Source organism: Pseudorca crassidens, chromosome 8 (genome assembly GCF_039906515.1).
Source record: "Pseudorca crassidens isolate mPseCra1 chromosome 8, mPseCra1.hap1, whole genome shotgun sequence".
Taxonomy (NCBI): Eukaryota; Metazoa; Chordata; class Mammalia; order Artiodactyla; family Delphinidae; genus Pseudorca; species Pseudorca crassidens.
The window spans coordinates 26210691-26225819 of NC_090303.1; the positions used below are offsets into that span (position 1 = coordinate 26210691).

At 37.9% G+C, this 15129-nt stretch overlaps 1 protein-coding gene across 2 annotated transcripts in view; it reads right to left on the minus strand.

The window, feature by feature from the left end:
• Positions 1 to 2027, minus strand: part of HGF (hepatocyte growth factor) — an 83553-nt gene extending 81526 nt beyond the window's left edge. For both annotated transcript variants that reach the window (XM_067746075.1, XM_067746074.1), the window contains exons 1-2: positions 1901 to 2027; positions 1509 to 1632 (exon numbers count right to left, since the gene is read on the minus strand). In XM_067746075.1, the coding sequence (XP_067602176.1) occupies positions 1509 to 1593 (85 nt within the window). In that variant the 5' untranslated portion in view covers positions 1594 to 1632; positions 1901 to 2027. The remainder of the gene's footprint in view (positions 1 to 1508; positions 1633 to 1900) is intronic.
• Between the last annotated feature and the right edge of the window lie 13102 nt (positions 2028 to 15129).

The window sequence follows — 15129 nt, forward strand, 5'->3', positions numbered from 1 at the left end:
CATTCCCCCTATCCTCAGGAAACGCAGTCATTTCAACATTAGCCAAAATGAAATATAATTACAAATGTATATCTCCTGCCAAAACTTCACAATGCATGCCAAAAACAAATAGACATTGTCTATGGTTGATCTACTGTTTGGGTTTTCCACACTGTGTTCCCCATGCATAAGCACAGATGATTCCAGGTAACCATATTCTACTTCAGCCCATCAACATTTTGATCTTTGAAAATGAAACTCCTCAAAATATTAGCTGTCATTTCAATTTATACTCAGAATCCCACAAAGCAGCAATGTCATATAAGAATCAATTTTAACATGACCCATCTCAAAGGTGATAACCTGCTAGATTGAACTTTTTTTTTTTCACCTCTTCAGAAATCTAACATAAATGTTCTCGAACTGACACTTCCCACACAGCATTGTTTTCCAAAAGGGACATCACAAAATCGAAGAAAGCCAGGTGGGACTGATTTTCCTCATCATTTTGCAAATTCTTGGTGTTTTCAACCTTTATATTACATTGGAAACTAGATTGGAGGTCTGATAAATGTCATATTTAACTTATCTCAAAAGATATAACTGAGATATTTCTCTGTCTTATTTAAAAAAACTATGTCTACTGTCTGGGCATTTATTCCATTCTTTTATTCCCCTGTGCCCACCTATGATGCTCACTACCTTCTCCCGTTGGCATCCCAGCCACGACAATGATAACACAACCAAATACAGATGTTTCCTCTTGCCCTGATAACAACAGAAAACTTCCCAAAGCAGCAAATGAAACCTCTAAACTTCCAGGCAATATGAACTTCCAAGCAACTCCTTCCCAACCTGTAAATTCTGGGGAGAAAATGGGAGACTGAAAGGAGCATTTCTACAGCTATAATCAGAGTCACACAATTTTTGCCTCCTTGGCCCTGCAGTTTCAAAAGGGCAGGCATCCATACCCAGAAAGAATGAGACCTTAGGAGAGAGGCTTTCTCTTTCATTTTTATAACATGCATATACTCAGACTTTAATCTGCCTTCTCCAAATGAAAATTATTAAGTCATGATTTGGCCCTGAATGTTGACTGAGTGATGTGGGGTAGTGGATTGTCATGGAAAATTCTCCTCTGGGAAAAAAAAAAACCATGTCCCTGCTGTACTGACCATCACTTTCCCCCCCTCTCTTCAGCTTTAAATTTATCCAAACCAGCAAAGCTCAGCCAGTGTTAGCATCTCGCTCCCATCCCACCATCCCTATCAGGCTAAGTGAGAGGGGGCTGGATCAATGGGGAGGGGGATGGAAACAACAGAGGGGATGCTAAGTATCTTTTTAAATGCTTTTCAAACAGAAAGAGAATGTCAAAAGAAAGCTGAATGAGAGATTTTAAAAACCCATACCACATACAGAGTTAAGGAAGGATGCTGGGAATCGGGTAAAGAGAGAGCATTAGGAAAAGGAGATGTTAGCAAGAGAGAGTTAAAGAAGAAGAAGAAGAAGGAAGAAAAGAGAAAACTAACCTGCATAGGGGATGGCAATGGGAAACAGGAGGTGGAGGAGGACGTGCTGCAGCAGTAAGACTGGCAGAAGTTTGGTCACCCACATGGTGCTGCTGGATGTGCTGGCGGATCCCACTGGCGATGCCTGCGTGAAAGAATCCTGTTCCGACTCAGTGCCTAGAAGAGCCCGTCGGCTCTGAGCTGCTTTTTATTGCGATGAGCTAAGTTTGTTGTGTGATTAACTGGAAAGATCTAGGTCTGAACTCCCTCTTACGGTAAGAAACTGTTTAACAACAGCCCTTTACTCTCTTCCACCCCCCTCCTTTCCTCACCACCCCCCACCCCCCAACAGCACCAAACAGATCCCAGCTCCCCACGACCCCACCCCCACTCCGCTGAGGAAAGAAACTTACAAAGAGAAGGTCACCTGGCCTGAGGCCAGCTTCAATTTGGAAGTTGGAGCTCCAGATCCCAGTGGCTCCTATCCGAGCAGGGAAAGGAGCTGCAAGGCTCAGCCCAGTAGCTAAATCAAGGCACAGGCAGAGGACCAATTCGCTAAATTTAAAACAGGAAAATACACGTGTTTACATCTCTATTTGGGAAAAGAGGAAGGGGAAGCAGCATAAGAAGAAAGCAAAGCACTGCCTTTCTGTCAAATGTGCGTCAGCTCCTAATCTCTCTCGTTTCACTACTGGAGCAATCCAGGGATTCCAAACACGGACACAGGCTCCCCAGGTGGTCAGAGCCCGGGAAGGAGGGGGGAGGCAGGCTGGCAGGCAGAGCGCAGACAGGTCCAGCCCAGGTAGCAAGAGGTCCGGTGAGAAAAGGGTGTGTTATTGTGGGGTAAAAATAAATAAACAAGCAAAACAAAAGCACCCACATTGTCAGACAGGAAAATTGCCCCTGCCCAGTGGGCTCAAAGCAGGTAGCTTTTTTCAGAAGCTGAGCTAAGCTCCCCAGTCACTACAAAGGTATCAAAAGCACGTAGAAGAAATGTGTCTGATTTGGGGTCTGTGATAAAATCTGGTCATGTACTCCTCTTAAAACGTCTAAGACATTGGGATCACCCACTGCCTCTCCCTGACAGATAAATGTGGCATGGATTAGATGTCCTTGTGCACACACACACATACACACTCACACATGTGGGTAACTTCTAAGACTGACTTTCACTGGAAATCTCTTAAGGGGGCTGAATTCATAAATAATACATACCCCTCTCTTCTCTAGCTCCGCTCCACCTGCATGCGCTCAGCAGCCTCCCTAAATCTAAGCGAAGAGAGGAGGCGCTTGCACTGGGGTGGCGGTGGAAATAAGGGACAGACACTTGTTATCTAGAGATTTGTCTTTGCACCTTGAGGTGATGCTTTGATTACTTTAGGTAAGAGCTTGCTTTATTTTTAATGGATTTGGGAGGATAGTTGCCCCTGTGTATCTCTGAAATGGGTACAGGTAGGAACAGTGTCTCTGTCCACAGAAGAAAGGAAAGTGGGCATAATGTGGAATGTCTCTGGAGCAGTGTGCAGCTGTACAGAGATGGTAGTGGGCGAAATTAAAACCATCCACAGACAGCCTTCCCTGCACAGTGCTCACTCGTCCTCCAGTTCAGTCCACCCCCACCTCCAGAAAGAACCTAAGGTTGGGGGAGAGCTAGAGAAGCTAGTGATTAAGAACTAGTTTTGAGGAATCCACTTCATCTTACCTTTTCCTATTGTTAATCCTTCTCTTTGATCATTTTCTCCTTATAGAAACAAAACCAAGCAAACTTAAAAATCATTTGTCAGCCTATTTTACTTTCCTTTTCACTTTCTATTACAATGCTTAATTTCAGTATATTGCGTGACCATGATTCTGAATTGCCCCATGGTATCTCCTGTGCTTTACTAGGGATTCAGACGCCTTTTAAAGAAGCTAGATTTTTCTGTAAGTAAATTCTTATAGGTAAAGAATGAAGACCAGTCTTTCTATTTGTTTTCTCTTTCTCAGAGAAAACAGAATCAGGGCCATAAGCATAATTGCAATTATCATTATAGCTTGGGGCAAAATCTATCCTGGATAAGAGATTCAGGGCACTGAAAAGACATTGAATAAACTTATTTAACAGGTCACATATTTTCACAATTTTTTATTGGCACATTAAATATAATAAATGCTTAACCTTATTTAGAATTATTTACTTATATTTCTATTTTGACAGGTTATTTGGTTTATCTATATTGAAATGACAGCTAATATGCATTGAGTTTTTAGTGTATGCTAAGCATTGTACCAAGTACTCTTAAAAAGATTCTTATTTAATCCTTACAATAAACCTACATTAAAAAGAATTATTATAATTCCCACTTTATAGTTGAGGAAACTTAAGTACATTATTATTATTATTAAATAACTTGTTCAAGATCCCAAAGGAATAAAGACTCAGGTGGGAGAGTTGAACATTGTTGGTCACAACCCATAGGATGGGGTTAACTTCTGTAAACCTCATAAGAAGAACCACATGTCTTTTGTACAAGATTATAATCACTAAAATTAGCCTAAGACCAAACATAGGAGATGCTTAATAATAATTTACAAAACAAACCAAAATATAAACAATTTAAAATTTCCCAAAACTATGATAAATTACACAAATAAAATAATGAATTGTGCTGTTATTTTACTTTGTCTTGATAATACTTTTTCTTTCTAAATTATAATAATGATGTTTTCCCCATGCCCTGCTCTTACCTTTATACTCCTTAGGTGTTAAACTGTGTAAATCCCCAAAACTGTTTCTGAAAAATTTTTGATGAAACAAAATATAAGGAGAATACTTTAAATGTTATAATTTGTGTAATTACTTAAATACAGGATGGATATTCATTGCCCATATAATATCATTTTAAATCTTTCATAAGTTTAAGGTCTCTAGTATTCCATGTAAACTGGATTGATTGAATGGAAAAATGTACGCCCCTGTAGTTTTTTTTAAAGCCTGCACTTGGTTCCCCCCCAAAAAGAAAAGAAAGGTCCTTGTCGTCAAAAGCCTCCTGTTTCTCAAGCACCAGTGATGTTTGCATTTACATCAGAGTGAAACTGATAGGACTTTGTGCTCTGCAGACCACTAATGAGTTCTGCACTCTTGGACTAGTCGTTTCATTTATTAAGTGATTGGCACATACGTGATACCATTCTGTTTGCTACTGCTACTCCTGTAGACTCAGTTTAGTCGTATGCCTGGTTTCAAATCCCAGTTACAATTGAGAAAGTTAATTAATCTCCCTAAAACTCAGTTTCCCTACCACTAAAGTGGGATACTCTGTAGCAGGTATTGATACTTGGCTCAGCATTTCAAATGTGTTATCTCACTTACCCACCCACCCCTGAACAGAAGCTATATAAGTATAAGAGGTAAGTATTATTATTGTCTCTGATTTACAGATTTAAAAAACTGAGATTTAGAGATCATAAGTAACTCGCTTTAGGTTAAATTGCCAATAGCATGCGATTCTAAGCCACAGCTATCCAGGTGTCAAGTCACTGCTATCAAATACTATGCCACACGGACAGATCCAGACTGAACGATTTCCAACCTTCTTCCTAGCTTTAAAATTTCATTATTCTACTTACATGAATTCTTTAGTGGTCACTATACTTTTATGCAATTCTTGCCTTCAATGTAAGAAAAAAAGTACCTGTGTCATCTTTGAGATGGCTTATCTTTCCCATGCAACCATATCTTCTCATTCTTTCCCTACTTATTTGTTCCACCCTCTAAATGGTAATTTTTCATCTGTAGGCCTCACCACTAAACAATTGTGTTGATTACCTTTAATGTAGGAAATATTACAAAATTCATTATGATTTGTATTGATTTCCTTTAGATAATACAGCTCATTTCAGAGCATGTACATAAAGTGTTAGTCGACACATTAATTTGCCTTGACTTATATCCAAGGTGCTACCGTCTGAATGTTTGTGTCCCCCCAAAAATTCAAATATTGAAATCTTAACTCCCAAAGATGATAGTATTAGGTAGTATTAGGTAGAGTCTTTGGGAGGTGCTTTGGGAAAGGGATTAGTGCCTTTATAAAAGAGACTCCAGAGAGATTCCTTGCCTCTTGCACCATGTGAGGACACAGCAAGAAGGCACCATCTATGAACCAGAAAGTAGGCCTTCACTAGACACCAAATCTGCTGGTGCTGTGATCTTGAAATTCCAGCCTCCAGAACTGTGGGAAATAAATTTCTGCTCTTTATCACCCACCCACTCTGTGGTGTTTTGTTGTAGCTGCTCAAAAAGACTAAGACACAGGTACCTTTAACAGTAGCTCCTAGTGAAGGAGTATATGTTCTAGGGATAGAAAATGTTTATTGGGTAATTGCTGTTCAGAAAACAAAATTTAAAAGTGTCTAATGTCTAACACTGAGTACTAGTTCAACTAAAACTTTGGAGCAGATAGAAAACATTTATAAATAAGTGAAGCAGAATCAGAAAACAATATGATAAAAGTAGGCATGATAGCATGTTTATTTGAAAATTTCTTCAAGACAGGGTACAATGGCCATGTAAAAACCTCACCCTGTGCTGTCAGCATGTTAGCCACAAGCCATATGTGGCTATGTAAAAACTTAAGTAAAATTAAAACTAAACTTTCAAAGTTGCACTATCAATGTTTCAAATACTTAACCGTCAAATGTATGTCGCTCCCATCATGAACAATGCAGATACGGAATATTTCCATCATTGCAGAAAGTTCTATTAGATAATGTTTATCTAGTCTAAGATGTCATTTAAATGTCCTTTTAATGTGATTGTAGGCTCAAGCAGAGGGGTAGAGCAAAACAATGGCTGTTAAAGATGAAAGAAAAAGAATACTAAAAATTAATCTGTACGTTGGTGACATTTACTTTGAAATCCCCCAACTTTCTTTCTATTAGTATTTTACATAGTTTGAACAAGTATAACAGGACTCCAAATTACTTTGTCTTTTGAACAGAAGACAGGTCATTGTTCGGAGGATATGTCAGGCGCACAGGACAGACCAAGCACAGAAAAATTTGTCGTGAGAAAAAGTTTTTAAAATAGGTATTTTTAACAAAACACCTGTCTACTAAGGAATGTGATACAGCCCATACATTCAAGTATAGGGTCTCTGGGAAAGTGGTAGGTCTTTGTCTATTACATTTTTTAAAAAAATGACCTAATTGAAAACGGCTGGCAGGACTTTAGGATGCATTATAGATGTAACGTAAGGTTTTTAAAGTTAATTCAACATTGATTTACCACTAAAAAGGTTAATGTTTACTCAATCAAATCATAGGCTCAACCCTTACCCCTGACTTTTGTCACACTCCCAGGAAATCTGCTGCAGAATTTGTGGTAAGACCACAAGGCAACATCCAGGAAAATGACAGTAACATCATCACAAGGTAGGAATGGTCCAGTGTGTGAAAAAGCAGGGTTATTTTTTCTGTAGAAATGTATCATACATACTTAAGCAGAAATCTTCATTTTTCTTCATGCAGTTCATTCATGTCTATAAAGCAATTGCAGGGTATGTTAGAAAAAATTCCTCTGAAACCAAAAGGACAGTCATGATTAGAGCTATCCCTTGCCTTTGGGGAGTAAAGAGAAGATAGGCATTGAGAACACCAGGAAATCTGAGCTAAAACTAAACTATGATGCTGCATTTTCAGTTTTCTTTTTTGAGCCACGAGGGGCCATTCTTTGAATCCAGGGAGCCTAGTTAACTAACACTTATCACCTTGTGTTTAGAGGCCAGCTTTTATGTATTTCCAGGTGTTGGCTGCTTTGTTAAATGTGGAGTGCCCCCAAACTTATAAAGCCTAAGTATTCCACACCTGGTACATTGGACACTGACGTATTAGTAAAATGTATCAATTTAGGGAATCATGTCTTTTTTCTGAGTTTAGAATCCCACAGTGATAAAATCATTAGTATAAGAAAACAAATATTCACAGTAAGGAATTTTTCAAAGCGACTGTTTGATCCATTTATTTTTTACATCTAAAAAGCCACACAATAAAATTGAGGTTTCCTTTTTATTATATATACATGTTGCATGTTTATTGTGGTCTTGGGGATATCTGAGGGCAACTCCGTTTACCAGATGGCACTTAATACCAGGAATTATATTTCAAACTTGAGAGAAAAAGGCTTCACCTGGTTGAGTACTGCTTTCACATGAATGTGGACGTATGTGTGTTGGGGGGTGCGGGGGGGGGGAGTGTTTTTTCCTTATAATATTCTATACTGTACATAGCTCATCTGGTCTATTGGCCCTACTTATGAGTTACTTAAAGAGCTATTTAACTAATGCTATGATAGCATGGTCCCATATAACATAATAACCTTGGTAATTTTTTTAAATGACTGAATTTCTATCTAGTTTGTTTGTAAGGCAATGGGGTTTAGGTTGTTAAGCAAGCTTACCCTTAAATTCCTAATCTATGAGCCTGGGACTCCTTACTCTAAACGGTAGGGTCCTTGGCTGACTTCTTACCCCTTTCAAGTTTGGGACTATTTGTACTCACTGGACCCCTGGAGACTTTATAGAGCCAAATCCATCAGAAACATCACTTTTTACTGGCAATGCGGCATTGAATATGAGGAGGCAAATTCATGGTTCCTGAAACTTTTTTTTTTTAATTGCTAAATTTATATGCTGTTTCAATTCACAATATTAGGGGAAAATAACAAACTTATGTAAAATGCCAGCCTTAAAGGACAGATGAAGTATGTTGCTGGATGCTTTAATCTAATCCTGAATGACGGGAGAAAAATAACTCTAGAATGAACCAAGTGTTCTCACCCTGAAACTCTAAAACAGAATTCCACCTCATTTATTGAATAGGTGATGACATTTAGCAGGACACCCACAATGGAGAACACTCGATTATAGCTATCTTAAACTTTTATTTTTTATTTTTATGAATAAGAGAGGTTATAACCTCCTTTTAAAAGTAAATAATTTCTTTAGCTATTCTATCCAACCCCAAAACAATATATTTATCATAACATTTCTTGTGTTTAAAGGTATACTAATATTTTTTCCAGGTTTTAGGTTTTGTTTTGCTTTTTTTCTCCCTAACTTTTTGCTCAGAAACAACTTCCTAACTCTCCGAAGTGCTATTTCATGTTATGGTTATTCTGCATCATCTGACAAGTTAATTATCAGAAAAAAAACAGTGTCTTGCTTAATTTTTAATTCAGGATTTCTATACAATATATAACCTTAAGGCCCTACAATTTAACATTCCTTATTATGGATTTATTTAATTCTTTCTTAATGTATGCAAAGAGTGCAAAGTCAAGACTAGCTAGTTCAAGTCCTAATTATTTCACTTACTGAGCAAACTGGAAAAATTAATTCACTCTATTCATTGGCAAACTGATTAAAATTAGGGTTGTAATAATTTTTTTAAGTGAAAGCAAGTTTATTCAGGGAGATACACACTTCATAGATAGTGGGTGAGCCATCTCAGAAGGCAAGAGTCCCCGAAATATGGGGTGGTTAGTTTTTACAGGCTGGGTAATTTCATAGGCTAATGAGAGAGAGGATTATTCCAGCCATTTTGGGGAAGGGGAGGAAATTTCCAGGAATTGGGTCATTGCTCAGTTTTACAAGACCCTGAGGTGCTTCATAGGCCTTTAACCCATGTTCCTCTCCACCTCCTTTTTTTTTTTTTTTTAATTTTTTAAATATTTATTTATGTATTTAGGCTGTGCCAGGTCTCACTTGCAGCATGTGGGATTTTTAGTTGCGACATGTATGTGGGATCTAGTTCCCTGACCGGGGAGGAACCCGGGCCCTCTGCATTGGCAACGAGGAGTCTTACCCACTGGACCACCAGGGAAGTCCCCTCAATTTTTGGCCTTTTATGGTCGGCCTCAGAACTGTCCTGGCGCCTGTTGGTGTGTCATTTAACATGCTAATATATTACAATGAGCATATAATGATGTTCAAGGTCTACTGGAAGTCATATCTTCTGCCATCTTGGGCCTAGTTTGTTCTAACCAGTTTTTGTCTTATCCTCAATGGCTAATAGTTGTGCCCTGCCCCCTTCCCTCCTGTCTCATTCCCAGCTCAGGGATTTTACTCCCATAATCTTATGGGAAGCAGAGGGGCAATGGTCTGTCTTCTGTAGCTGTTTCAGGGCTGAGTAGGAACATCGACTCTGCCTGTCAGAGAGTAAAAATCTCGCGATGCCTGATCTGTGGGTCCAGGGAGAGGACAACTTCTTGTAACAATTATTTATAATTATATTTATTTTATAATTATTAATTATAGTAATTGTTGCTGAATTGGTTGACTGGCCCCCACGCCGGGGCCCTAGCCACAGCCTAGACCTCCTTGTCTCAGCCAGGGAGGTTCTTTTTCCAATTGCATTTGCATAGCCAATAATGAAACTGATGCTGAGACTAAAACAGCACAAGCTTTATTCGATGCCCAAAGAATTGAAAAGCAAGAACTTAGTTCACAAATCAACTTCTCAACCCAATTTGGGCAGAGACACCAAATTTATAGGAGGGTTGAGGTAAAGGGTGGGGAAAAGGAAAAATTGGAAGGAATAGTCATGACTTATTCACATGGGTGTGGTTTGGACCCGGAACTGATGCAACCCTCCTTTTCAGTCCTTGCTTGGGCTTTTCTGGTTGTTGTCATAGCAATTGTCAACTGTCATGGCACTGGCGGATGTGTCATTTAGCATGCTAATGTGTTACAATGAGTGTATGAGGCTCAAGGACTGCTGGAAGTCAAGTCTTCCACCATCTTGGGCCTAGTTGGTTCTAACCAGTTCTTGTTTTCTCTTTGCAGTTTCCTCTTGAAATTTAGGTAAGAGTGATTGGTTTCCATTCAAGGGAGAGGCAGGGGTATGATGCTGGGGCAGTAGCCTTGGTAACATAGTGATTAGCGAATAGTCATACAAAGCACGTGGGAAATATTTAGGAATGCAATACAATTTTAATTATTATTGTCCTTTTAGACGCTCTTGTCATTTAATATCTCAAACAGAAAATACCTAAATTAAAATTCAGTGGGAAGACATGTTCTTGGCATGATGATGTTAGGAAAACCCCTAGTATTTAACAGTTATTTAATCCGAAGTGTCTGTTAATATTTTGTGATAAATTTTAAGTGGCACTAAGTATGAATTTAAGTTTTCCATATGTATCCATGTATTAACTAATCTAGGGAAGTAGAAAGAGCCACAGAATTCCATAGTATAAAGTAATGTGAGTGAAAATTAAATATAAGTAAAATAATTTGGTAATTTAAAATGTAAAAAGTTTTGGGCATGCTCAGCTTTGCATTGGCATCTTGCTTGGATAAATGTCATTAAAATAAATTCCTTGAAGTTACTTAAAGGAAATACAGCATCAAGAAACTAACAGTATTTGTGTTCTGTTCCATTAAATCAGTAAAAAAGGTATTAAATGCCAGCATGTTTTATCCAAAAGATTCTTATCAACTCCCTTTCTCAATGCTAAAATGTTCACTGCTTTTTTCCTATTTCCAAGTAACTCAAGCTACCCACTCATTTTACATTCAAGTCTGCAGAGGAAATGGTTGAATAGATATTGTCCACCTTGCCAGTTAGAGCCTACAGCACTGTCTGGAATATATTAGTGACTACCAAAAACTATTTAGATTCTGAATAAGCTTTATGAATTTTCACCTAACGTATCCAAAATTTTTGACGTTTGTCTTCAAACAGCATGACAAAATAGTAGTAAATTCACCATTTAATTTTATGCACATAGGCTTACAGATACACACATGAGTGCATAAATAAAATCTATTGGTCAAAACTACCATAAACTCCTCTAAGGAAAGCCAGTTTACTGTTTAGTAGACCGCTACATTTTTAAGTGACCCAAAGTCTGCTCTTTACAAAAAAAAAGAATTTAAAGCGAAAGCAAAGTTCTACTTTTATAGAACACTCAAATATCCCCTGTTCTCTGACATACATCTTTAGACATTGATTTAAGGCAAAACCCAAGGTCTATGTCCGTTGATGCTCTATTGAGATTGATTTCAGCTCTAATAAATACTATCTTAACAGTGCATGATTTGTAATAGCAAAACTTAGGAACTATTTACATGCATCAAATTAGATTTATTTTTGATAATTTAACAACATCCAATGACATATCTATAAGCATGTACTTATAATAAATTCTAAATAGATATCTTTGAATCTTTTGACTTGAAATCTTTTCCTTCAAACAACTATATATTTCTGTAGCCATAGCCAGGTCTTGTAAATTTATGTACAAGTGATATCTGTTTCCAAAACCCAAAACACACTTTCCTTGTATCTTTAATATATTGCTTTATAAATCTTTCCATTCATTGATTCAAAACATTTATGGAGCACTCTGCTAGGTGCTAAAGATGCCACAGTGATTACACATGTTGTGGTAGGCAGAAGAATTGCTCCCAAAGATGTCTGTGTCCTAACCCATCAACCCAATGAATATACATAGCAAAAGAGAAAAAGAAACTTTGCATATGTGATTAAGGTTAAGGATCTTTTGATGGGAGATTTTGTTTGGTTATCAAAGTGGGTGCTATCTCATCACAAATGTCCTTTAAATCAGAAAAACTTTCCCAGCTATTTCAGAGAGAGAGCCATGATGACTGATAAAGAGTCAGAGAAGTGCAAATTGCTGACTTTGAAGATGAAGGAAAGGGGACACAAGCTAAGGAATTGGGGTAGCCTCTTGAAGCTGAAAAAGGCAAGGAAACAGATTCTCCCCTAGAACCCCCAGAAAGAACATCGCCCTGTTGTTATCTTGATTTTATCCTAGCGAAACCCATGTCAGACTTCTGACTTACACTAACTAAGGTAATTAATTTTATTGTTTAAGCCACCAGGTTTGTAGTAACTGGTTACAACAACAATAAAAACTAATACATATGTGTATGTCTAACCTCCCTGAGTAGTTTGTAAACTCTTTAAAGGTAGGAGTTAAGCCTTGTGTTTCCTTGTATCTTTCCAAATTACCTTTGGAAAGGTAATTTGGAAAGATGCTTTCACTTCATATGTATTTTCACTTAGTAAGTATTCAAGAAGTCCTGATTGAATGATATAATATGGAAGTTTAAAAAAAAAAAAAAACCGTCTGTACTAACCAGTCTGTGATGGCAATCTTAACCTCATAGTGGTTTCTGCCTTGCCCTGTGCAATAATGCACTAACTACTCTCTGAGAGAGACGTTTTGCAATGTGCTGTCTATTCAAGTAATCAGGAGAAAGCCCAAAAAAATCACACTTGACAGTGCAGGAAGATTAGCAAACAATACTGCTGTTTTGAAAGACAGAGATCTGTATGTTTGAAAGGGGAAGTTGCAAAACTATCTTTTCCTTTATCTATTCAGATTCCTAAGGAAGGAGGATTTTACAACTAGTATTATCCTTGTTGGAGACTCTTTTATATGTCTGGCACTCCTCCAGTCCAAGTTTATCTGATACCCTAAAACTTCCCAGAGCCTCCTCTGGGATGTAAATCCAAAGTTCTTGTGCAAAAGTAACTGAAAAATTGACTTAGCAGTGCAAAGAAAAAGCCAAATAATTTATTAAAAAGGAGCAGGAAAATAGTTATAGGAATTACACAAAGTCTGTCAAACACAGATGGATTTTGCTAAAAAGCCTGGCCACATACTCTAGGACCTATGGGTGTAAAGTGGGTAATTGAAAGTATTTTTATCCCCTCCAACCCATTTACAGTTTCTTGGATGACTGTTGTATTTACACATCTTACTACAAACATAAAATCGTATGTCAAAACCTACTCCAATTCTTGCACCTGCTGGGAAATAACGTTAATAATCTTTGACTGCCCAATGTGCTAATAGATATGAGACCATACAAAGGAAAGGAGATATGATCCCCATCCATAGGATGAGTTATCTTCTACCAATAAGCCTAGCAATGATAACCTTAGAGAGCCACTAGAGATATATTACATTATTTCATGTATTTTTACATTTCATTTTGTGTTTCCATTCTTTGTATTACATTTCCTGTGATTTTTAAACTGTTGATTAAGCAAGTAGAACTGGGTTTATTCTCTTCCTTTCTTCCTCACTTATCATAGTTTTTGGTCATGATGATGGCTAGTCAGTACTATCCATCCATTTCCAGTTTCTGCAGCCTTAATATTTTCACTGTATTTTCTAATTTAAAACTAACTAGACATGCCATTTTCATTAATTTAAGAAATGTGCATGGGAAATCACCAGGTTATCTCCCTTATTAATTTTGCCGTAAGTTAAACATATTAACTCCAGATCATAAATAATAATAAACATTTATGGGAGCACTATTCAAAACACAGCTGATTGGCTTTGTTGTACAGCAGAAACTAACACAACATTGTAAAGCAATTATACTCAAATAAAGATGTGGAAAAAATAATATGAGACAAAATAATTTAAAAAATCGTCACAACAGGGGCTTCCCTGGTGGCGCAGTGGTTTAGGATCTGCCTGCCAATCCAGGGGACACGGGTTCGAGCCCTGGTCTGAGAAGATCCCACATGCCGCGGAGCAACTAAGCTGGGGCACCACAACTACTGAGCCTGTGCTCTAGAGCCCGCGAGCCACAACTACTGAAGCCCGCGTGCTTAGAGCCCGTGCTCCGCAGCAAGAGAAGCCACCACAATGAGAAGCCTGCGCACTGCAACGAAGAGTAGCCCCCGCTCGCCAAACCTAGAAAACGCCTGCCTGCAGCAACGAAGACCCAAGGCAGCCAAAGTAAATTAATTATTTTTTTTAAAAAAAAGTATAAGGCACAGAGTTATGTGAAATAGTATGTTTGAAAAATATAGAAGATATTTAAAAAAAATCACAACAGACATCTGGATAGGTACTATTATTATCTCCACTTTACAGATGAGGGTCTGAGTTTTACTACGTAAAACTAGTATATGGCAGATATAGGATTTGTACCCAAGCATTCTGCTTCTGAAGGCTACATTACTAGCCTCTATCAAAACAAAGCAAAACAAAACAAAAAGAGTAATATACTGCACGGTTGTTTAAGGACAAGGGATAAAGGGTTTCCTCTAATTTGAACTTGAATTAAATGTGGAAAATGGGGAGAAACCTGTCCATTAATATAACTGATTTCTCCATCTGGTGGATGGCAGTGGGATTAGTCATTTCTCGTAATCATTACTCAGGACTGCCCCATTCCTGTGTACGTCTATATAACTTTCCATTTTTTCTGAACCCTATTAGTGGTTACAGGCTTCTTCGATATTGAAATAAAATATCGATTCCAAAATCCCAATTACCCATTGTTGCAAGCGACACCTTCAACTAGTAGTCATTCATCCCCTCTTACTTCTTCAAAGACAAGAACTCCACCATCATTTTAGGTAGCTCTGTCTGTTGTTGAGCATTTGTACCATTAGATAATTCTCTTTCATCTTGATCTGAAGTCTACCATTTATAACTTTCATGTATTTGGTCCTGATTCTGCCTCCCGGAGCCAGAAAAATAAAACTACTCCCATTCAAACACATAAAGATGTGTACTGCTTCTTTAAGCAGTGCACCTTATTCCAATCCTTTCAAACACTCACTTCAGCTTTTTCTTAAGTTCAACTGCCCTCGTAAATCACCAAGT